This window comes from Stigmatopora nigra, unplaced genomic scaffold, assembly GCF_051989575.1.
Source record: "Stigmatopora nigra isolate UIUO_SnigA unplaced genomic scaffold, RoL_Snig_1.1 HiC_scaffold_25, whole genome shotgun sequence".
Classification (NCBI taxonomy): domain Eukaryota; kingdom Metazoa; phylum Chordata; class Actinopteri; order Syngnathiformes; family Syngnathidae; genus Stigmatopora; species Stigmatopora nigra.
The window spans coordinates 457,881-482,621 of record NW_027551604.1 but is presented as its reverse complement, the minus strand read 5'-3'; the positions used below and the strand labels follow the sequence as shown (position 1 = coordinate 482,621).

General features: G+C 40.7%; 2 protein-coding genes across 2 annotated transcripts in view; both read right to left on the bottom strand.

The window, feature by feature from the left end:
• Nucleotides 1–11,730, bottom strand: part of cttnbp2 (cortactin binding protein 2) — a 31,260-nt gene extending 19,530 nt beyond the window's left edge. Inside the window, exons 1-2 of the mRNA XM_077711277.1 lie at nt 11,272–11,730; nt 7,670–7,777 (exon numbers count right to left, since the gene is read on the bottom strand). Coding sequence (XP_077567403.1) covers nt 7,670–7,777; nt 11,272–11,373 — 210 coding nt within the window. The 5' untranslated portion in view covers nt 11,374–11,730. The remainder of the gene's footprint in view (nt 1–7,669; nt 7,778–11,271) is intronic.
• Nucleotides 11,731–17,694: 5,964 nt separating this feature from the next.
• On the bottom strand, nt 17,695–24,141 carry ca12 (carbonic anhydrase XII). The gene is made up of 8 exons (XM_077711365.1): nt 24,096–24,141; nt 23,977–23,997; nt 22,797–22,976; nt 21,457–21,599; nt 20,245–20,479; nt 19,722–19,879; nt 19,533–19,659; nt 17,695–18,560 (listed from the first exon to the last, which is right to left on the bottom strand). Exons 1-8 carry the CDS (start codon nt 24,139–24,141, stop codon nt 18,085–18,087), a joined length of 1,386 nt encoding a protein of 461 aa, XP_077567491.1. The 3' UTR covers nt 17,695–18,084.
• Nucleotides 24,142–24,741: the final 600 nt, after the last annotated feature.

Here is a 24,741-nt window from a genome sequence, read left to right as displayed (position 1 = left end):
AAAATTGCATTGAAATGGTTGAATTTGACAATTTCCCTCATATAAGCCGCCCCCTGATTCACAATGTTCACCTCCATATTCGTGGTTTTAATAGGGAGTACAAATGTCTTATTTTGAAAGGGAAAATCTTAAGAAAAAATCATTGCTTGTAGTATTTCTGAGAAAGTGTATGAATCAAAATTCCCAAAGGGTGTTGCCTACACGTACTCAAATTCAAACAAACTCAAAAAGGAAGTCGTGTGAGCAGTACAATCAGAAATTGTGTCCATAGCGGTCTAGTTTGTCATGGCTAGGTAAGATGGCGGCACCCTGAGCAGGCAATGACAACAAAGTACATTTTTCGCGTTTTATGCAACATAGTAAAATAAAGGTAATTTAAATAAAGTTATTTATTTGAATTTCAGTCTTAGACACTAAAATAAGTTCCGTTTCGTGATTTATCTTTTCTTTATTTTGAAATAAATATATATAAGCTGTACCCTAGATTCAGTTGTCATATATTTTTGCGACAAATACGGCTTATATGCCAGAAAATACGAGTAATAAAGTGCTATAGTTATTGTAACATACTTTTGCTATTAATTTTACGTTTAATTTTTCATAAATTTTACAATTACATCACTATTTTACCATCAAAGCTCTATAGTGATTGTAACATACTTTTACTATTAATTTTGCATTAAATTTGTATACATTTTGCTATTACATGACTATTTTAGCATAAATTGTAACCGACAAATGTGTTTTCTGCCGCCTGTCTGAAGTTAGCTTACACTTTAGCATTTAGCTAACAACAAAAATGTTTATAAAAATGAGTGGGAGTTCAAAAAAAAAAAAAAATTAAAGGCAACGGGAGGAGAGAGCGTCCATTTTTGGTGACAAGAACCAAAACGAGCGCCAACGTTTCTTTGGGAAACGACCACCCGGACAAAAGATGTTCTGTACGGCGGGCTGAGAATGCGGCGTGCTTCACTTGGCTTCGCCCACGTCGGCCGGAACGCCGGCGGGGGAATTTGGAAAAGATAAATAAAGGAGAAAAAAAACGCTTTGCTTGCCCCTGGCTGGGAGGAAACGCAAGAAAATGGAGGCGGCGCCGCCGCCGCCACTGCAGTGGACGCCAGTAAATCCAATTGTCGAAACTATCCTGGGAAATTGGCAGACAGGCGCTCGCTCGCGGGGGCGCTAGATGAGCCGCAAGTCCGGGAAAAATGCAAGATTTCTGGAGAGATAGATGTCAAACAGCAAAGTGCTTGTAAGCAAAGATTGCTCAAAGCTCAGCGTTTTATCCAATCAATGTGGAAAGACTAATGTGGTACATTCTCTTCTCCTGTTGTGGTTAAAAGCAATACAGTCTTCCCTTGATTATCACCATTTTTTATTGCTATTTATTATTTTGACTTTTTTTTTAAGTTGATAAAAATGATAAAATACACGCTGAAATTAGTAAGCAGAAGACACTCTTGCTGCTATGATTTTATGTGGGCCAGACGCCATTTTAGATATAATATTTTGATTTTTTTCTTATAAATGGATTAAAAGAATTGAATTAAAAACCATGAATATTCTGTTTTTTATAGATCTAAAACAATGTTTATTTTAGCATTTTTTAGATATATTTTTAGATTTTACAAAATGATTTTAGAACTAAAAACACAGAAAAAAATGATTAAAAAATGACAATTATTGATTTAAAAGGGGAAAAAAAATCAGGAAATGTAATATACATCTATACTCTTCATTCTAATTTGATCCTAAAACAGAAAGTCAGCACTCATGATTAACTTTCCCGAGCCACACAAAATGATGGGCCAGATTTAGCCCCCGTGCCGCCACTTTGACACCTGTGCTCTAATGTTTATAATTGGCTGTACGTGGAAGGAAATTGATACGTTACAGCACATTAGTTTATCTGAACAGGTGTCATTTTCAATGCACCTCTTCTGAAAAGGTCATCATTTCTACTGTAAAAAGTGTCTGGCTTTTTTCCCCTAGTACATTTATATTATTCTACTTTTCAACGATGCTAGAAAAACTCCCACACTCGCTCGTCACAGATGCCACAATGTCGACGACGCACACACGCGTTCCAAAATCTTTGATGCCAGCCACAAAAGAGGAGAAGAAAAATGGCCGACCAAATGGACGGATGGAAGGAAGATAAGCATTTTCCAGCATCCTCCTCCTCCTCCACCTCCTCATTTTCATTTCTATGGCTCCCCGAACCTGAAGTGGACCTCTCATAGCTGCTGCCTTCATTCACACACACACGCACCCACACATACCCACGCAAATACGAGACAGCGAGCTCGTTAATTGATGCCAGAGTGCAAAAACGATGGGGTTTATTCTGCTTCCCATTTGCTAGAATTGTCATCAATGGCCGAAATCAAGAAAACGTACCGTCTAGTTTTTTTTATAGATCTAAAACAATGTTTATTTTAGCTTTTTTTAAATATAATTTTACATATTACAAAATGATTTTTGAACTAAAAACTGGAAAAAAATATTTAAAAAATTGCATTTGTTGATGTAAAAGGGAGAAAATCAGGAAATATAATATACATCTATATCTATCATATTAAAATGATCCTAAAACAGAAAGTCGGCACATTGTTGACTTTCCCGGGCCACACAAAATGATGCAGTGGGCCAGATTTGGCCCCCGGGCCGCCACTTTGACACCATAGAAATAGAGGAACGGTAATAATACGGCGTCTGAGCGTCATTAGATTGGTGGAGAAGCATGTGGGTTGAAAGTATGTGGAATAAGCATGGAGCGCTACATGCTAACGCTACTTGTGTTGCCATCGTGTCTTACAAAGCAGGTCAGGACTATTTCTGTTTCTATCAGTGGCTCTCATTACATTCCCACATCACGTGGACGGATGGACGGGCCGCAGTGTGTGGTTTTGAGCACGTGACTTTGCAAAAAAAACAACCGCAGACAAGTAATGCTAACAATATGATCGTCATCACGTGATCACGTGACATCACTGGCTAGAATAGCAAACAACAAACATGGATGCTAGCTCAAGAATCGTACAGTTCGCCAATTTGAGTCAGTAAATCTCTCAAAATAGTCAAAAAAAATAAAGTTATGAAAAAAATATAATAACTTGTAAAAAGTACCTCATATTTTTTAAGTGGCAACAAAAATACACTTTTTATAGTGTATTTTCAAATTCAACCAAGATTAAGCAGCAGTAAATCAAACTGGCTCATTAGCCTCATTCGGCTCTGCGACAATCACGACAAACAAAGCTACTAAAAAACCAATGAAACGAGGTTTAAAAGACGAGAAGATGGCGCAGTGCTAAATGAAAGTGCTAATCGTAAAAAAAAAAGCGAAACGTTGTTATGGAGAAAATGGCGGCTGGATGTGATTTCCAATCAGCGTCAGTCACGGAAGTGGCCTCGAGCGAGAAGAGAACGAGGATGAAGAGCCTGACGGTGGCCTGGATAAGAAAGAAGAGGAAGTCTCGCAGGCGTAGAAAGATTAGACGAGGAGAGAAAAGGGACGTTTGCGATGACCTACTTCCGCTCTTCATCAATCCCACCCACGTCTTCATCACCGGGATTTACAAACCTCTTTGAAATCCCCCCCAAAAAAATGCCTTTTGACGTAAGAACGTAAAAAAAGTGAACGTTTACTGCATTTTAAAACGGTGACATCCATTTTTTCGGAAATACATGAACTGGTTTTATGAAGTGGAACAACTATATCAATTGTTAACTAGATTTAATGTGGGCTGGACCATTTTACATAGAATATTTACTTCTTTTATTTTTGTAAATGGATTAAAACCCCTAAATATTTTTTTCTTATAGATATAATACAATTTTATTTTAAGATTTTTTCTTAGTAAGGGAAAATTATTTAATAATTTATTTTTCATTGCAAAATGAAACCAAATTTTTCTGTATAAAAATATTAAAGTGGAAAACAGAAAATATTTTTAGAAATTATTAGATTTTAACCCTGGATTAAAAGCCCTAAATTTTCACATTTTTATAGATCTAAAACAATGTTTATTTTAGCGTTTTTTAATATATTTTTAGATTTTACAAAATTATTTTTGAACTAAAAACTGAAAAAAATGATCAAAAATGGCAACTATTGATTTAAAAGGGGGAAAAAAATCGGTAAATATAATATACATATCTATAATTTTAATATGATCCTAAAACAGAAAGTCGGCACCCATCTTTGACTTTCCCGGGCCGCACAAAATGATCCGACGGGCCATATTTGGCCCGCGGGTCGCCACTTTGACACCAGTGAGCTGTAGGAAGACATGCTGCTGTCCTTAAAAATCCCTCAGTCAATTTCATCCACTTTCTGACTCGCTCAAATTTCTATAAATCGGGTTGGACGTGTATTCCAAAAGTGGATTTTCATTTGTTTTTTTCTTCCTGTGGACCACATACTTGCCAATGCATCCATCATTCATGCATCCATATGAGCACTCAGATGCGCTTCTTTACCCCCCACCCCCGGGGAACCACGAGACGTCTTCAACTGACAGCTCTTTTAAAAAAATAAGAGTGCAAGGCTCTATGGAGGTTTCGGGAATATAGATGGGGGGGCTGATAAGGGGGTCTGGGGGCAGGGCAAAGATTGACACTCTGGGACTTTTTATTCCCTCATTCTACAGTTGAATGTCTGTGGGTGGGTGGGTGCCAGTGAAACTTGAGGAAGAAAGACAGGGGGAGGGGTCTGGTTGCCAGGCAGCCTATCAGCCAATTAGAGCAGATTGTGCGTCATCATGTGAATATACGCATGTGTTCTGTTAGCAAAAGCTAGCATATAGATGCTAACTATCGGATGTGATTTGTTATGGTCAATTCAAAACTAGGGCAGCCCGGTGTTTGTATGGTTAGCGTGTCGGGGCTCGCAGCTCTGGGGTCCTGGGTTCAAATCCAGATAAGTCCACTTTTCTGCATGTTCTCCTGCGTGGGTTTTTTTACGGGTACTCCGGTTTCTTCTCTCGTTCTAAAGATATGCATGGTAGGACGATTGGACACTCTAAATTACCCCTAGCTGTGATTGGTTGTCTGTCTCCTTGCGCTATGCGATTGGCTGGGGTAGGCTCCAGCACCCGAAGTGACCCTAATGAAGATTAAAGTGATTCAGAAAATGAATGAATGAATTGAATGCTTATATTGTCATTACAAAAGTACGCTAATTTCTTGAATATGACGGTTAATGTAGACCAGACATGGCCGCCACAATTGAAAAAGTAGGGTTACTACTATTAGAACTTTTATTTTTCAGTGCTAAGTTTCAGCGTGGATTTTGACATTTTTATGAACTTTTAATTTTAAAAAATGCAAAAATTAATAGCGGAAAAAAATTCAAAGTAGTGAATTCGCGATAAATGAGGGATTACTGTATTCTCAAATTGTTAACTAGGTTACAACATAGCTGGTCAAGTAAAATACTACTGTGTTTGATGCTTGTTTTTTGCACGAGGAAGCTAATATCGTCATGTACGGGTCATTGGCTCGCCATCACTTTAAAGCGTGCGGGAGTGACGAGTTTCCGAGGCAACCACCTCCATCGGAAGCGTCCGCTCTGCTTTAATAGAGAGCGGAACATATCGTGACACAAGAGTGAAACAAAGCCAAGAAAAAATGAGAGGATGGAGTCGCGAGAACATGAAGGGACCGAGGCAAGCAAACGCTGGAGAAGCCCAGCAACAGGACGTTCCTTAAATAGAAAAATGCTGGCGGATAACGTCACGCTGCCTGGCGGCCCGAGGCATGTGTTGCGTTGTCTTTGCGTCGTGCTGCGTGGCGTCCAGCTAGCGTGTATGGGCACCGCCCCCCGCCCATCCCTGACCGCAAGTTTAGTCATGCAGTGGCTCACGTGACCTCAACGAATGTGGACCTCCCGTGGCGGCCCACTCGTCCCAGAATCCACTTGCCTAGCTTTCGTAGCATAGCAACACACTATTATTACTTAGCCATTAAACTATCACAATCACTAATTTATGTTTCTAATTTGAAACTTCTAACTTTTGTGAAGTAAATAAATGACTTTCCTTATTCAAATATGAACGTAACAATATTACTTTACTTTATAAGACCCAAAATGATAAAAGACTATTTTCAGCCTCACAAAAGAAACAATATGGCCATGTACAAAAAAAATAAGGCTGCTTGGTCTTTGATATTAAGTAGGCATTTACAAAGAAAAAAACGGACAAAACGCCAGGGAGAATTCATTTGGATCCTTTTTAATCGCTTATTTTGGCCGTGTTATGGTCATTTTGCATTCCGTATTAGCCCCTATTGCTAACATGCTAAAAACATTTCCTCGCCATCTTCTTCTTCTGAGCGTTGATTTGGAACTCGCATTCATCTCGAAACAGCGCCCACGTTCTCTGTGGTGGTTGACTGGTGTAATTACTTTTTTTAAAATTATCGATTTTTTTTTAAATCGAACTTCTTACATATTATCGTTGCCAAAAAAATATTGTTTTATGGCCTAACTCTACTTACAGGGAGCAGAACTTTGTAACCAATGTGGCCGCCTCTTTAAAATTCTCTTCAAAATAACGGCACAAATGTCAGCGGCAAAATAACGTCAGCAGCTGGAGTTTGACTTTTACGGGCCAGAGCACGAGTTGCCAATCAGGTTGGAGCATTACCACCACTTAACCACTAAAAAAAGTCAGCCTCTGAGGCCACATGAACATTTAAAAGTCAACTTTAGCGTGAACAAGGCCAGAAAATCACGCAAAAAGTCCTCCTCCTTATTTGCAGGATCCTACTGGCAAAATAGCACCAACAACACTATGATTATCTATCATTTTGTGACTGAAATTAATTTTTCTGTGCATTTCTCTCCAACTGCCGTCTAAAAATAAATGTACTCCAAATTCCTTAGGGACTGGCCGTGGCCATTCTGACAAGTAGGAGTTTGTCATGTGACGCCGCCGCCGTCGTCGTCATTGTTGTGGAGCTAATCGGCTTACGGCCTTCTTTCTTTTTGCTCCGATGAAACGGGATACGCCGGCTCAGCTCATGCTAATGCATCTGCGGCTCCAAAGCTACCTGATATAAAAAAGTAAGCGTATTTTGCATAAAATGTGACAAAAACTCAATTGTGCCGGCCATTGGCTCACTCAGGGCGCCGCCATCTTACCTGGAGATGACAAACTAGACCGCTACGGACACAATTCCTGATTGTACTGCTCACATGACTTCCTTTTTGAATTCGTCTACATGCAGGCAACAACCTTTTGGAATTTTGATTCATACAGTATCTCAGAAATACCATGTTTTCTCATAATTTTCCCTCCAAAGTAACACATTTGTACTCCCTATTAAAACCATGAATATGGAGGTGGAAATTGTGAATCAGGGGGCGGCTAATACAGGGGAAATTGTAAATAACCATTTTAAGGCCATTTTAAGGGTGCAGTTTATGTGCTGGGCGGCTTATATGAGAGAAATTGTAAAATTCAACCATTTTTAAGCAATTTTAAGGGTACAGCTTACATGCAGGGAGGCTTATATGCGAGTAAATATGGTAAACAAACGGCATATACGCGGAGGCAGCTAATATGCAAGAAAATACGGGACATTGTACAATGATAAGGCCATGCTTGCCTTGCATGAAGCGAGTAGATGACCACAGTTAAAAAAATTAAAATGGACTGACCCTGAGGGCTTCGATGACCAGGTCGCGGGCCTCCAGCTCGCCCTCCATGATGCTCAGCAGAGTCAACAGCTCTGGCTTGCTCAGGTTATCCATGTTGAAGTCGCATTTCTGAAACGGGGGGGAAAAAACTGTCAGTCATCATTTTCAAAAACTTCCGACCCAATCGTCAAACTAAGCCAAACTGCAATTATAGCATTAGCGCTTTGGTTAAACATGGCTACTAAAACTGTCAACAAACATGACTTCATTTTCGGAAGCGCTTACCCTCACAAGGTTCACGGGGGTGCTTGCTTTTTTTTAATTGACAAAATGATGTGTACGTGTTTAAGGAAGAAATTGAAATTGGCCAAGTGGTAACGGCCACGAACGCCCGGCAGCTTTGTGGAAGTCAAATGAAACAGGGCCATGCAATTAGGCCATTCGGCTATCTGGTTCTACCTACCTCAAAGCGATTAGAAGCTAATTAAGTTGAGCTAGGTCATTAAGCAGCTCCTAGCGGCTAGCGGCTGAGGATGATCGTAATGGAGGTTGACCACACCACTTCTTGCTACAATTAAATCTTTTTCCACTCCAGTAATCAAAGGCAAACAGTCGAGGAGGCGTCATTGCTGATGGGTCTGTCGGCGGAATGTTTTCAGAACCACACCGCGTTCGGCTAAGCGCACTTTCAATTGACGGGATGGCGCCACAGCGTTATAGCTACATTTAAACCAATCAATCGAGGCTATGCCAATTCAATTTAAGACATCTCATTCTCTGGGAGTAACTAAGATGGCTTCCGTCAGGTGTTAAACTAGTTTTTACAAATCTAATGTAATCTTTTACTTTGTCAAATGAAGATGTTGAGCCACTTTTTGGAATTTAGCGACTTTCTGCACTTCAAAAGTGAAGAAATGATTCAAAAGGTACACATTTTCATGGATTTGGACTTTAAAAAGGAATAACATTTGAAAATAAGAATTGTTTCAGGCTGTCAGTCCAAAACAAGGGTGTCAGACTCGGGTTGGTTCGCGGGCCAGACCATTTTAGATATAATATTTAGATTTTTTTTTTTTTATAAAAGGATTAAAAGTACTGGATTAAAAGCCCTGACTATTCCGTTTTTTTAAGATCTGACACAATGTCTATTTTAGCTTTTTTTAAATATATTTTTAGATTTCACAAAATGATTTTTGAACTAAAAACAGAAAAAAATGTTTTAAAAAATTACAATTATTGATTTTTACAGGAAAATCAAGAAATATAATATACATTTATACTCTTCATTTGAATTTGATCCTAAAACAGAAAGTTGCCACTCAAAATTGACTTTCCCGGGCCACACAAAATGATACGGCGGGTCACATTTGGCCCATGAGCCGCCACTTTGACACCAGTGGTCCAAAAGGTCCCATCCCGACTCCTGCCCTGAAAAATAAACATTTAATATCTCTCATAAAAGCCTCGATTTGAGTCATTTTGAACATTTTGGCGGACACATGGAGCTTTTGTTTGGTGTGACTGAAATCTCATGATCCGCCACACAAGACCTCTTATGTGTGGCAAGAACTAGACGTGACTACAAGTGTGTGAAACGGCCCAGAAAACCACAGAAAAGTACTAGCTACGACCGGAGCGGATGAAGGACATGGTGATTTATATAACCAAAGCACGAGGCAACGGTGGTATCACCGTACGAGGCTTCTTTTCGGGGTAACGGGGAAAAAGGCCCCGGGCGGAAGTGAGCGAACGTTGCCAGCGCACCTGTTTGGCCTCGCCGGCGAGCCAAAGTGGGCCGGGTGGGAAAGGGCGAGGGCGAGGGGGGTGGGGGGTGGTGTAGTGGCTGGCTGACACGGTACTCCCAGCTATGTCCGCTGAGTCACTGAAATTAAGACTAATTTAGAAAGGTGTCTGGTGAACACAACACCTCCTCCGTGGCAGCTCTTCACCTCGCTGGCGCTGCTACTCAAAGCCTTCCTCCCTCCCACACGCTCTCTCTCACTCCCTCGCTCGGCGCTTGCGCGCAAAACTGACAGTACCTGTCAAAACGCGCAGCCATTTTGGCTCTGAGAAAAATGCCTGCCAATGCGAGATGTCCAAACTAACCCATTTCGGCTCCTTTTTGCATTTGGAGTCATTATGTTTCGCCATATTCAATTATTTATGTAGTTCTAGGTCCTATAAAAATGCAGGATTTGTGTGGGTTTTCTCTGGGTACTCTGCTTTCCTCCCACATCCCAAAAACATGTATGCTAGGCTAGCTGCTTGAACATATACCAATAATATAATACTGTGTTTGTCTCCTCGAGCCCCTCGATTGGCTGGCCACCCATTCGGGGTGGCCAAAGTTGGCTGGGATGGGCTCCGGCACCCCCACAACCCTTGTGGTTCTGAAAATGAACAATCAACTGTTATTAAAAGACAGGTCATGTGGTAAACGGTGCAAATCTGTCAATATGTGACCCACTAAAATGGATTTGTGGGTGCATAAAGATGCCGCAAAATGGCGGCCAGGCATAGTATATGCTCACAAAGTATAAACGCTAGTAAAAATGCATGTACGCAATCCATCGGCGTCATATGAAGGACTGTATTGAGTCGTTCAATTATTTAAGAAAAAACACTTTCACGTGAGGCGAGACTATGAACGTTGCCGATATGCTACGCTAGCACAAATTGACAGGCAACAAAATTGCTCGCTAGCAATTTGCAATAATGCAGATAAGACATGCTAAAAATGCTAATAAGAGTTGAGCGGCAAGTTTTGGCACTGAACTTTTGGTGACATCAAATAGCTTAGCTCTTTGGCTGCCATAGACATCAAAAGACGTCCAATCAATATTAATGATTATTCATGAATGATTGATTGTCGTTCCTGCCTTTCAAATAGATTGGACATCTATTGTGTGTTTCCAAAAGCAATTCCCCCTCTTTCACTAACTCCCCCAACATATACTCTGGTCGTGAACCCATTTAGCAAATGATAAAACTTTGAATGGATGACCAGTAAAGTGACCATTGTCCCTAAAAAGCTTAAGTGGAGTAGGAAAGTAGTATTGGTACTTTATTCCTTCCTTCCCAGCACAGCAAGTAGGTGAGTGTCAACAAATGAAGCTGGAGCATCTGGTCACAGCAAACTGCTGATATAACATCTCCTCGAGAACCTTCCTAGGAACCCGAGAAGGTTCCGCTTGGGTTCCCCTTGACAACTTAAGACCTTGTCACAAACTAACCTGTCGATCAAAATGTTCCAAATGGTCTTTTTTTGTAATGGAACGGCGACGGGCAAATTTGGTCCCGGCTAGCTTACGTGAAGAAGCCATCTCAGATGTCACTTGTCAATTGGGACGAAGCTTCCGAGAAGCCCCTCGAACAATAGAATTCGGGGAAAAGCTCGTTCGTTTAATTCACTATTGTGTAAGACAACGAGGTTCGTTTTTGAGAGGGGTTGCTATTTGGTCGGGTTCGGTTAGGCCGAACCGACGGGGACGCTTGTTGTCACCCGGACATTGTCACGGGGAGCCACCGCTGACTCATGGGCGACATTTCGTGCCCTGGTTCGGGGCTAAAACTCGCCTAGCAACCTCGTAATGGGGCTCTTTCCGACAAACTCGGCATCTTACCGTGTCGACGCTTCCCAGCACAGCGGCGGTGAGCGCTTGCTGAACCGGGGGAGGCGGAGGAGGAGGAGGGGGACGCTGTCCGCTGGCTCCCTCCGACGCCATCTTCGTGCTGTGGCGGAGAGCCGGAGCCGAAGCCGAAGCCGGAGCGGGAAAGGGAGAAAGTGAGAGAGTTCATCCGCCGTCGACGCTGCCGTCGTCGTCGTCGCCGCCGACACCGCCGCCCGTTAACTAGTTCGCTCCTGGCCGACAGTCATTCGTCCAACCGGGGACACGTGAGTCCCAAGTAGGAGCGCAAGGTGCAGGTGGACGGGGAACGAGAAGAAGAAGAAAAAAAGATGGGGACGTGTGGGGTCGAGGACGACGGTCGTGGTGAGGAGCCCCGCTGACGAATGAGTCGGTGGAAGAAAGAGAGAGAGAGCGAAAAAGCGGGAAAGAGAGAGAGAGAGATTTGTGGTGGTGGTGGGCGGGGTCCCACTCGGAATGGCCGGACAAATCCAGATGTAAAAGGAGGCGGGTCCTCGGTCTGATTGACAACAACACTTGTATGCAATAAAAAAAAACATGTTCCAAAACAGCACACTGAACCACCTATCCTTCTGTCATGAATGAGAGTCCAGATTATTCTTATATTATATAAATATAGTGGCGACTTGACTAGCATTCTGCCTGTAAAAATGTGTCAAAGTTTGCATAATTGAGCATATTTCAATATATATATTTATACACATAGCATAGTTTTATTTAGTGACCTATTTAGCATAGCACTATGACTTCCACTAGCATTAGCAGTACTAAGAACTAACCTTTTGGACCACCGGTGTCAAAGTGGCAGCCCGGGGGCCAAATTTGGCACGCTGCATCATTTTGTGCGGCCCGACTTTCTGTTTTAGGATCAAATTCAAATGAAGAGTATAGATGGATATTTAAAAAGCTAAAATAAGCATTGTTTTAGATCTATAAAAAAAACTTAATATTCAGGGACTTTAATCCAGTCCATTTAATCCATTTATAAAAAATCTATATAAATATTATATCTAAAATGGAGTTGGCGTTAAAGCGGCCCGTGAACCAACCCGCGTCTGACACCCTTGACATATATTATGTTTGTATTTATAATTCATTGCGTAGCATAGTACAAGCATGAGCTGCTTAACTAATGTATTAGCGAATGAGCGCTAAATGCTATCCAAAAGATAGGAGGTATACTGCACTATCATTGGCCGTAAGACGCTGGCTAAGAACGAGCACCCACGCGTCATTGGCGTGTTCAGCTCGGCGTTAATCTCCCGGCAGTCAACGGCAAATGTTGCCGCCACCGATCCGTTGATCCCAGAACGGCAGAGAACCGAGGCCTTCCCCGGCCGGCTCCCACATGCGGTTTTAGGATTAACGGATGCCGTTGATCCGGGTTGCTGCTGCGGCGGAATGAGGTTAGCTAGCCCGCCAGCCCGCCTCTATTTAGGTCAAACGTTGCCAGCAAATGCGCCGCCGCCGATGTGCTCTCTCATTCCTGCTTTTTATATTCACACTTTTACAAGATAGACTCTATTTTTGGGGGGGAAGTCCATTTTTTATTAGGTGGGTGGTTACGCATTTTTATTGGGGTGGTCTCACATCTGGTTGCATTTTAGTCTCATGCTGTTATTTTGGTAATTTTGTGCGCGGGTGTCATAGTATCTAATAGTAGTACATACACCAGGGGTAGGCAAAGTTTTGGGCCCGGGGGCCACATTGACTTTAAAAATGTGACAGATGGGGGGGGGGGGGGGGTCAGCAAAAGATAGGATACATATAAAAAAGTGCATTCGTTAACAGTACATGTGAAACATAAACAGAAAAAAAGGACTCAAGTATTAACATACTCATCACTCATCATTCAAGTCAAAAGTATAAAGTACAAAGTCAAGTAAGTAAAGGAATGTATTAAGAAATATTAAAATGTCATTTTTAAAAAGATAGATGGCTGTAAAACACCAAAAACAAATAAGAGAGGACAGAGCTACTGACACTGGCTTCCGCGTGATGGCGCGAAGAAAAAAAACATTATTTGGACAATGTCGGCGGGCCGGATTAAAATGCCTAATGGGCCGTATGTGGCCCGCGGGCCGTAGTTTGCCTGAATTAAACCTTTTAAAATTGGTCAAAGTGTCCCAATTTTGTATGAAAAATGAACAAAAATAAGAAAGAAATACAAGGAAATTATTTATTAATATCTTAAAATGAATAAAGTATATGAAAATCTGCTCCATGACGCTAAACTAGTTCCCTCCACGGCCAAATCTTGAAACAATATTTTCAAAATAAAATAACAGATAAGGAAAAATGCATTTACTTTTTGGGGGATTTTGTATCTTGGATCTTTTTCATATTTTGAGTCACTCATTTGCATAAAAAAACAATAGAAACTGAAATTTTCGTACCAAGAGGAATTAGTAAGTAGAAGTAGACTAGTTGCCTAAACCCCCCTTTCATAGTTCATCATGGATGATGATCAGAAGCAACATGGTAGGCTTCTATCATCCATGTTGGTGATCCCCGGCCAACCCCCACCCATGTCGGTTCTTCCCCTCGGATTGGAGGATCTCGTCAATATTGGATTAACAACAGATCATGAAAATGAGAGGCAAAGCAATACTTAAAATGGCGGGATTGTCACGCAATAGCTTCCCCTTCCTCTTCCCAACATCCGATCCCACCAATCAAAGCGTGTTTCCGTCAGATTATTCCGCTCACTTGTGAGCCCCAATTCAGTGCGGAATCGGACCGGTTGGCCTTAGCCAATCCCCAGACAGTCGGTCCATTGACACCAAAGTGAAAGAGGAAGGGACACCGGGAATTGGGCCATGTCGAAACAGCTTGATTGTCCCTGGAAGACCTGAAGAAAAAGACTCTGTTCATCCTCTGATCATTTGGTATTCTGTTTGACTTTGATTTTCGGGCTCATTTCCATCTCGGTAGCCGGCCTCCGTTTCCGTAACGGTCACAGAAGATGAAACTGTCTTTTGATAAGGTGAAATTTCTGGGTTTGACGAGAGAGTCGTCAATTTTCCTTGCATTGACTCAAGCGTCAAGTCGTGGTCGCTTGTTTCCTCTGGTTTATTGTGGGTCTGGAATGTACTCAATCCAACGACGCCACATTTCTGCTTGTTTACATGTGTCGCCAAGCACAAAAGAAACAAATGGTAATTAAAAAAAACCTTGTAACAATGATTTGCATTGTCTTTGTGGTTATCTGAGTGCAAGACATCCTCTTCTGCTGACAGATGTGTGCTGAAAACTAAACCACCTGTTGTGAAAGCCTCACAATTTCAAGAATGTTAGTAAGCAGGTTTTGGAATTTTAGTCAGAGATTCTGCAAAGCACAGGGCAACACAGAACCGGACTCTGGATTAGTTCGGTTCTTGCTCTAAATTAAAGATCATCATATATATTTTTTAACTCCACTTAATTTAATCATAATGCAACTTGTATTGCTATTTTTCTCTTTTATTTTACGGTCTGTCTTTTACCTCAACGTTTTACTGACCTCTAGCGGTAGGTATATGTCATGGCACCCATTACGTCCTCTTTTTAAAATGAATTACTTTAATTTAAGTGCAACAAAATATTGACAGCAGATATTACAATTTGTTTAACACTATAAAAACATCAAAATGGACATAAAATGTCCGTTTATTTCTTTCCTCAGTTTTTAACACATATCTGCTCTAATGCAAACCAGCCACAGCTATTTTATTGTAAATGACATGTTAGTATGCTTAATTAGTTACAGGTTGTTTAAACTACGTGTATAATTCCACCCTTTTAATGAATAAAATGACCATTGACCAATGTTTCACCATTTGAAACCACAAGATGGCAGTGTTTGACAAAACCTGTTGGAACAGTGAAAATAAAAATAAATAAATTGAGGTGCTTATTGCTATTTACTGAATCATTCTAAGGGGATATTTAAAAATAATAATTTGTGTATAATAATACGTAGTTCTACCTTATTTTTGTAAAATTTGAGCATTGCAAACGCACTCAAAGTACAACATAAATTCCAACTAAAGCTTTATTGAACAAGAACACAAAAACACACTGAGACCAAGTTCTCTTTTTCATTTAATTTGTGTCAGAACACATTTCATATCAAAAAACAAATACGTAATAATGAATGACGTACTTCCATTGGATTGAAATAAACAAAAGGGTTCAACTAAACTAGTCATCTCAAAAACGTCCGCTAGTTTAACTGCTATCTCGGCTAACAGAGACGACTGTAGCTGTTACTATAACTATTTCTTGTTCTTTCTACTACTACCGTAATGTCGAAACATATCATACACGCCAATCAGCAACAGCACATAAAAACAAAATCATCTAACAAACAATATCCACATTTAAAACTTCTTTCTACTCTGCTACAAAAATGCTAACCGCTACAAGCTAACGTTAGTGGCTTCAAAGCTACACGGGATTATGTTGGGCATCACAGCACATTCTAATGATTTGGAGGAAACCTCTCTTTTGATTCAAATAAATAATACCTTAACAAAAGAGAGTAGCATGACGTTAAACCTGTACTATTGCAGTTTATATAATTTGATTTCTATGACCACGGACGTGTACGAACGGTAAGCAAATCCCAAATTGTCACAATGACATGATGAAAAGTCCCCATTTTGAATCCCTCCTGACCTCTAAAAGCAAATACAACATCAGAGGCAAAGCCATGTACATTTCTCCCTCATAATGTACAATAATAGCCATTCGTGAACCTGAAACTCGGACTGTCTCACTTATTATGTGGTGCAAAGAAAGCTTATAAAGATGATGAAATAATATGAGCAATGCTGGGAAGCCAGTGGGTCATCTCCAAAGTTTCTGGGCAATATTCACAGCAAGACGTGTTTGTCGCAATGTTCCGCAAAGCCGGCCGGGAAGCCTTTTCTAATGATATCACGGAGCAAGGCTAAGTACAGGCTTGCTACAAATGCGGCTCAGCCCATCCTTCTAATGCCACCCTACCATCAAGGGTGACTGTCCACTCCTGTCCACTCATTGTTTGGACTGCGGTCGGCGCGCCGCCGTACCAGGAAGTCCCGAGGCAAGGGGACCACGTAGACCAGACTTGACCCGGGGACAATGTCCCCCTCCGAAAAAAATCCCTCCAACTGTGGAAAACACCCAAATGAGCCGGGAAAACTCTTGAAAGGCATCTCGCATTTCACAAAGCGTCCAAACTATTTGCCGAAAAATGCGTTGCCAGAGTAACACCCAAAGCTAAAAACTAAAAACATTACTTGTAAATGATATCTCCCGGTTCGAAGAATTTGAAAATGAGCGTGTTTTGCTTCAACACTTTGTTTGGTTCGCGGGCCACATTAATGTCAACCATTTTAGATATATTTAGATTTTTTTTTTAATAAATGGATTAAATGAACTGGATTAAAAACCCAGAATATTCCGTTCTTTATAGATCTAAAACAATGTTTATTTTAGATTTTTTTAAAATATATTTTTAGATTTTACAAAATATTTTTTGAACTAAAAACACAGAAAAAAATGATTAAAAAATTACAATTATTGATTTAAAAGGGGTAAAATCAGGAAATTTAATATACATCTATACTCTTCTTCATTTAAATTTGATTCTAAAAAAGAAACTCATGATTTAGTTTACCGGGCCACACAAAAAAGCCAATGATTTTAGCCAAAAACAAGACACTTTGTAGCTAGCCATGTGTGTCAAAGTGGGCCAATGGCAAAACGCCAATCATTGCTACGTAGCTTATAAGCAAGTGGCTAGCCTCTTTTTCCAAAAGACCATTTTTCCTAAATGCTTAAGTTCATTCAAATAATACTTGGAGATTAACTTTGAGGGGAAACATCCCACAAGTTACGCACTAAGGTAAATCTCTTAAGTATACACTTCACAGTAGGAATTGTTCCAAGACGAAGATTAGCAACGCTAGCAATGTTCGCTCACAATTTCTGTCCTTTTTTAGCAAAGTGAGCACTAATGTTGAATGGTCGCTGCGGTTCAGAAAACGAATGTATAAAACTCGTGAATCAAAATATGATTTCGGTCGGATTGTTTTATGAATCAATACACAAAGATGAGTTGAATTATTTCATAAATTTATTTCAAGCATTTTTAAAGACGGGAAGACAACAACACAAAGGCGACCAATCCCATACATTACTTTGCTTCATGTCATCACACAAATGGACTGTACATGCGGCCATCTTGATTGGACATACACGTAGGGCACAGGTGTCAAAGTGGTGGCCCGTGGGCCAAATCTGGCCCGCCGCATCATCTCGTGCGGCCCAAGAAAATAAATCCGACTTTCTGTTTTCGGATCAAATTCAAATGAACAGTATAGATGTATTATATTTCCTGATTTTCCCCCTTTCAAATCAATCATTGTCATTTTTAATCCATTTTTTTCTGTTTTTAGTTCAAAAATAATTTCGTAAAATCTAAAAATATATTTGAAAAAAAACTACAATAAACATGGTTTTATATCTACAAAAAAACTGAATATTCAGGGTTTTTAATCCAGTTCTTTCAATCCATTTATTAAAAATAATCTAAATATTATATCTAAAATGGTCCGGCCCACTTAAAAAAAAATCTGTGCACTCATGGTAATGAATAACTTAACTTAAAGAACATTAGAAGTCACAAATAATGGAAAAGAAGACAAAATGAGCGACTAAAAGTCCACTTAAAGTGCAGCGAGCATTAAGCAACTCCAACAAGACGAAGAACATCTCCTATCCTGCAATTCCCTTTTCAAACGCTAGGGACGCCTTGCCCAACTAGCCCAGATAACTGTCCAGCGGAAACAAATCCTCATCTTCGCTCCACAATGGCCGACCGCTCAGGAGATACTGGACGGTAGCCACGGCCATGTCCGACTTACAGGACAAGAAGCTCCTGAGGTTGAGTTTGGGGACGACGGCTCGGGCCAGAGAAAGCGCCAGACTCTTGCTCTCCGTGGTGGACTGCTGGATCTCCAGCGACTTCTGCCGCAGCAACGCCGCCAAGTCCAGCGTGGGCTCGGCGACCTCCTTCAACGTGGCCGGCGGCGGTTGGGAAGCTTTGTCCGGCGTCCCCGCCAATTTAGGGGCGTGGCTTTTGGACGGCGTTGGCGCGGTGTGCCGGCGGAGCGCCTGGCTGACGCTCGGGGACAAGAGTCCGTTTTCCAAGACCTCCTCCGCCTCGCCGGCCAATAGTTGGCGCACCGTGGCTTTCCTCTGGAGAGTGCATGTGACGGCCTTGTGGCGAGACACTCCTATGTCGGACACAGAGATGTTTTGTTGCGGTGTGCTGGGATGGATGGAAGGAGGCCAGGGAAGCCATTTTCCTCTTGGCTTGCCAAACAAGCCAAGAGGAAAACAGACATCTCACGCTAGCATGTTAGCCATTGGGGAAAAAAGGGATGTTTTGAAGGAACAAAAACACCTGGGACGGCCATGAGAGCAAGGTTCTTTGTTGGTTGCCGCAATTGCTAATCTCCACCATGGGAGGGCGATGTTGCACAATATCGGTATTAGATCAGAAGAGATAACGTATTTTTATCCCGTATTTGGGAAATTTCATTGTGACAGTAAGAAGAGGGTGAGAATACAGAGGCAGGAAAATACATTTTAGAATTAATAATAAAAAGCATTTGTTCAAGTGGTTGTAGTTGTGGCAAGAAAAAACATGTTCTTTTAATGTTGTATGAGCCACTTACTTTTTTAGGAGTTTATGGTTAGTAACTTACCATTAAAAGTAATATGAAGTTAAACTGTTGAATGCTAGCTGTTAGCTGAGCTGTTAGCTTAGAAGATAGCTTAGCTTTTAACCTAGCTGTTGGCTTAGCTGTTAGCTTAGTTTATCTTAGTGTTAGCATAGTTTAAGCTTATTGTTAGCTTATTGTTAGCATAGTGTGAGCTTAGCTGTTAGCTAGGCTGTTAGCTAGGCTGTTAGCTAGGCTGTTAGCTAGGCTGTTAGCTAGGCTGTTAGCTAGGCTGTTAGCTAGGCTGTTAGCTAGGCTGTTAGCTAGGCTGTTAGCTAGGCTGTTAGCTAGGCTGTTAACTTATTGTTAGCTTAGCTGTTAGCTTAATTGTTAGCTTAATTGTTAGCTTAGCTGTTAGCTAATCAGCCACTTAAAAAAAGTTGGAATTGGACATTCACTATTTTTTAAATTTCATAACCATTTTTTAGGTGAAGGTGATTTATGCTAATGGGGAACTGCATCTTTTGAGGAAAACATTCTCACCTTGCTTGAATGAAGTCAAGACCACGCGATTGTCCAGGGCCAGCGGCTTTCTGAAGACATTGACCAGAGGCACTTGAGGCCTCCTACCGGCTCTACCGGCGAACATGGTGGTGGTCAGGGTGTCGTACTGCCGACGACAAGTGGCAGAGCTTAGAACCACGGGATGCACAGGTCAGCGCCAAGACTCACCTGAGCCCGAGAGACGGCCACGGGGTTCCTGAACACCGTCCACAGGACGCTCTGATAGCATGGCGGCGTGGTCAGAGAACCGTCGTAGCGGAAATACTCGTCCAAGCGTTCAGGCATCAGTTCTCGGATGTCGAAAGCCGGAATGCTCCAGCTCTGGGCTAAAAAAAAAACAACTTCAGTGTGGATTTTCACATTTATAAGAATTTAACCTAAAACCTTCCAGAAAAAAAATCTCCAATGTAGTGAAGCAGTTGCGAAAGTTGAAGCCGCAATATTCGAGGGATTACTGTTATATTCTCATGCTTTAATACACACATGCCTCTCCCTTTAACACGTCCTCCTTTTCATTATATAAATATAGCGCGTCAGCAAGCAATGTACCCAGACAGTCAGCACCACCACGTCCATTTTGGGTCGAAATTTGAGACTTTTAATTGCATTTTTATGGCTTAATAAGGGGAATTGCAATCATTAATGAGGGGAGGAATTAGCCGAGGTTGCCAGGTATGCAAATGAGACTCACACTTGTATTTGACTTGGCTGAGATGAGATAGAATCTTTTCAAAGGCAGGATTGTGAGCCCCAACCTGGAAATAAAGTTGGACAATAATAGCCAAAGGATGGAGATGGAGGGAAAAGCTCCGCCCTAAAAAGACGCTCACCTCAATGAAAACAGCCAGGACGGCCAGACCGTCGGATTTGTCGAAAGCCTTGGAAAATTTCGGGTATTTGGCGGAATTGTAATGTACAATGTGCAGCTGTCAAAGAAAAATAAATGGGTTAAGCTAATGGGGAGAAAAACACACGTGGCAATGAGGAAAATGACAATAAATTGTTTGTTATTTTTGGGGCTGAGGACAGTCACGGAAGGTCCACGTTCAAAGTATTTTTCTGGGATTGAAAGTGGACATTGACATTTTAAAGGTCACCCGTCAGTCCAAAAGAGCGTGACATCAAAGAAATGTGGTTGTGGAATGATTAGAAAGAGAAAAACCACAATAAGTCACAAGTGGTTTGGTGAAGAGAAGAGGAAAAAGGACACAAAATAGTGGGACAGGTAAAAAAAAAAGAAGGGATTACAAAATGCCACACATTAAAACAATACCGTAAATTCCAGTCTATAACGAAACACTACAGCATTTCAAAAAATGATAACGTGTTATTCAGAAAAATGTTTCATATTTCAGTTAGGGGTGGATTGGGGTCATTTTAAAGAAAAAAAAATGTCATGTTTCAGTTTTTTGCCATTATAATGGGAGACGTAATACCTGTATTTATCCGCTAGGTGGCGACAAAGGCCCCATTCTACCAGGGCCAAAACAATCTTGAAATGTGGATAGTGGCTGTTTTGAATGGTTTTATTGTCATTATACCGATGTTCTAAAGTGAGAATTAAATGCATTCACGACAATATTTTCAAAATAAAAAGACGGATTAGGAAATGTGGTCACTTTTTGGGGGATTTAATAACTTTTCCTATCTCGAGACACTCATTTGCATATAAAAAATCATAACCTGAAAATATCGTACCTAGATGAATTCTTAAGTCGAGGTAAGACTGCACTATCATTTTGTCTATTCTCAGAAATTGGCCATTTTGTTCCATTTTAAAGGGCAACCACACGCTAACCTAAAATGCAAGAGGACGGAATGTCTCTGGCTTAAAAGCTCGCGTCTCTCACGATGACGTTCACCAGATTTTTGTGGTTTATTCGAGGCAATTGGGCTTCCTTACCTCAGCAGCGTACCGTTTACCATCCACCGTGTGCTCCGAGCCGCCGGGGTTGCTTTTGGAGCCCCAATGGAGGTGGAGTTGAGCCGCGGCGTAGCGTCCGGGAAGGCCCGAGACGCCCATTGTCCACGGGAGACCCACTTGGACTGTGGACCGGATCACACCAAAAGACTCTTAGTACACTTAGTTCTCAATTTGAGTTTAAGTAGAAGCCGCAGTCGGCCCGATTACTACTGCGACCATAACGCGCGCGCCGCCATTTTGGCTCACCGGGCTGAGCCAACGTAGCAATTTTGCTGGCGTAGCCCAGCTCACCAATGCCGTTGTTAAGATTAACTAAAACGCCGCGCCGGGCCAAATGAGTAATCTTTACTCATCCTTTCCTAGAATAAATGGCAATCTCTCTCATTTCGGTAAAATGCGGCTAAGAAAAGACGAGAAAAGCAAAAGTAGGGCAAACTAACCAGAGCCACCTATTATTTGACGCTCCCTTTTTTTTTGGATGGCTCATTTGGAGTCATTATGTTTCACCACATTCGTTTTTTTTCGCCTTTATTTAGTTCCATGTCTTCTGAAAAGACTGGGAGGATAGCGGGTCGGCCTCAACGTTACATAGTCGAGGGTTCGATCCTAGGTGGGTCCTCACAAGGTAGAGTTTTTCATATTTTTCCTAGGCTCACGTGGGTTTTCTCCGGGTGGTCCGCTTTCCTCCAACACCCAAAAAAAACATGGATGCTAGGCTAATTGTAAGCTAAATTGTGGTGGTTGGCCTTTGTCTCTTCGGATTTTATCCAGGTAGTCCATACATGATATAGTTTAGGACACAGGTGTCAAAGTGGCGGCCCGCGGGCCAAATTTGGCACACCACATCATTTTGTGCGGCCCGAGTAGGGAAATCATGGGTGCCAAATTTCAGTTTTAGGATAAAATTCAAATGAAGATTATAGATGTATATTATATTTCCTGATTTCCCCCCTTTTAAATCAATAATTGTCATTTTTTATTTTTTTTCTCTGTGTTTTTGTTCAAAAATAATTTTGTCAAATATAAAAATAATATAAAAATATTTTCGGTTTTCCACTTTAACATTGAATATAATATTTTAAAAAATGTTTATAATTTGAAATGAAAAACAAATGATTATTAGATGTTTTCCCTTACTAAGAAAAATACGTTCAAATAAATATCTTTAAAAAAATGGAATATGAAGGGCTTTATAAAATAAAAAATCTAAATATTCTATCTAAAATGGTCCGGCCCACATAAAATTAAGTTGAAGTTATTACGGCCCGCGAACCAACCCGAGTTTGACATCCTTAGTTTAGAATTACTTAAACACTCACCCGTATGTCCATTATTTTTCACTTTAAGAGGATTTTGACCCGTCAGATCGTAGTTCTCCAGCACAATTGGTGGTAAAGACGCGTCAAAGAGGACTTGGGCCGTCTTGAAGTCCACGGGCGACTGCAAAGGTCCGGCGCAGTACGGAAAGTTGCGGGGCCAATGGCGTTCTCCATCTGAGCCTGGAAGGATGTTGGGGGTCAAGTTACAGGTCAAACTATTGGTCCAGTGTCCAGGCACACATTCTTTCATTTCCTAAACTGGTGGCGTTGGCTTTAGGTGGCGCTAAATGACAGGGTGAATGCCAATGAGGCCATGAATTGCTAGCTTGTGAGTCATCGCGGGCCAACTATATTCCAAAGGGACTTTCCGATAAACCCGCCGCGTTTCCACTAAAATGTATGGTTTGCATTAAATACCTAGCTTAAAAAAATAAGAAAATACATTGTGAATGAATGAATCACATTTTGGGATTTTTTTTAACCTTGTAAAGAAAAAAAAATCTCAAATTTTCTGCCATTTTGGCTCAAATTTATCAAATTGACTGATTGGTCGCTAGTTGACAAAAAAAAATCAGCAATCTTGGTGAAAATATGAGATTCAGATGTAAAAATGAGTCAATTATAAGTGAAAATTATTTTTAACTATCAACTATTGAGAGTAAATGCCTTTTTGAACATTGTGATTTTTCCGCCATTTTGGCTCAAATTTATATCAAATTGACTGATTGGTTGCTTGTTGAAAAAATAATGATAATCACACTATTGTGTCATAAGATTTCATCTATTTTTCACTTAAACAACAGTATGGGAAATGGAAAACATATTTTTAAAGATATATTCACTTTATTTAACTCTTTGACTGCCAATAACAGCAATAGTCAATTTCCCTCTTTCACAAAATACCCCAAAAAATAACTGAGTCATAAAAAAGTACAATATTCTCACTAAAATTTAAAATTCAGTCACCTAATAAAATGCAAAAGTGCCATAAATTATCATAATACAAACATACTTAACATTTACTTAATACATTACTTAAATTTTGGATATTCGTTACATGCCCATCAATTTTTCTCTCCAATATTTTCTCAATATGCTCCATTTTAAACATGTCCAAATCTTAAAATAAACATAAATCATGCCAGAAAATGAGGAATAAAATGAATATAATTCAACTTACTGGTGTAACCCCATTTGGCCCCTGTAAACAAAAATGCATTTAAGGAAAGGGAAAGAGTCCAAATGAGCTAAAATCTATCAAAAACAAATACATTTGAACAAGTTGTAACGTGATCTCACCGTAGGCCACGGCCAAATGCAGCAGAAAAGCCACGGGCGAGAGCATCTCCAACTGATGCGGATTTGTGCGGAAAGCACCATGCTGGGATCCGCCACGCTTTTAAACAAACGAGCCCCCGCTTGACGTCACCGTCTCGACAAAACCGGTCCGCCGTATCGGACGGCTCGGCCATCCGATCTTTGTCAACTTGGTCCCCTTTAGAAAATGACATCAGAGGGGAAGTGCTTTTTTCTTCAAGCGCTAAGTCACCAAAAATGACAGGTTTTCTCTCAGTGTCTTTTCCATTTTTTTGGTTGTCTGACTCTCCCAGGACAAAAAAAAACAAACCACAAAAACATTCGAAAGGCACAATTCTCGTAATATTAAGTGCCCGTGGGAATAAAAAAAACAATAAGTTAACTCTTAAATTGCTTTTTTTTACTGGATCTACAGCCCATAGTAGTTTTGTAGTCAAAGTCATGCAAATGAATGACTGGAATTTAGTAGAATATACTAGTAAGTAATATTAACTGGTTTTTTTTTGGGAGGAAAAACACGACCAAACAAAAATTGAACTCTTTAAAAGGAACTTTTTACTAGATCGAGTACTTCTATCTATTATGTTTTCCCAGTCAAAGCTATAGAAGTAAATTTGGCACAATACAA

Excerpts from the sequence above, each read along its gene's own strand:
- ca12 (XM_077711365.1), bottom strand. The coding sequence starts at position 24,141 with ATGCTCTCGCCCGTGGCTTTTCTGCTGCATTTGGCCGTGGCCTACG. Across the intron at positions 19,660-19,721 it reads TGGCCGTCTCTCGGGCTCAG|TACGACACCCTGACCACCAC; the intron begins GTGAGTCTTGGC and ends TGTCGTCGGCAG. Across the intron at positions 18,561-19,532 it reads CTTGACTTCATTCAAGCAAG|GAGTGTCTCGCCACAAGGCC; the intron begins GTGAGAATGTTT and ends TGTCCGACATAG.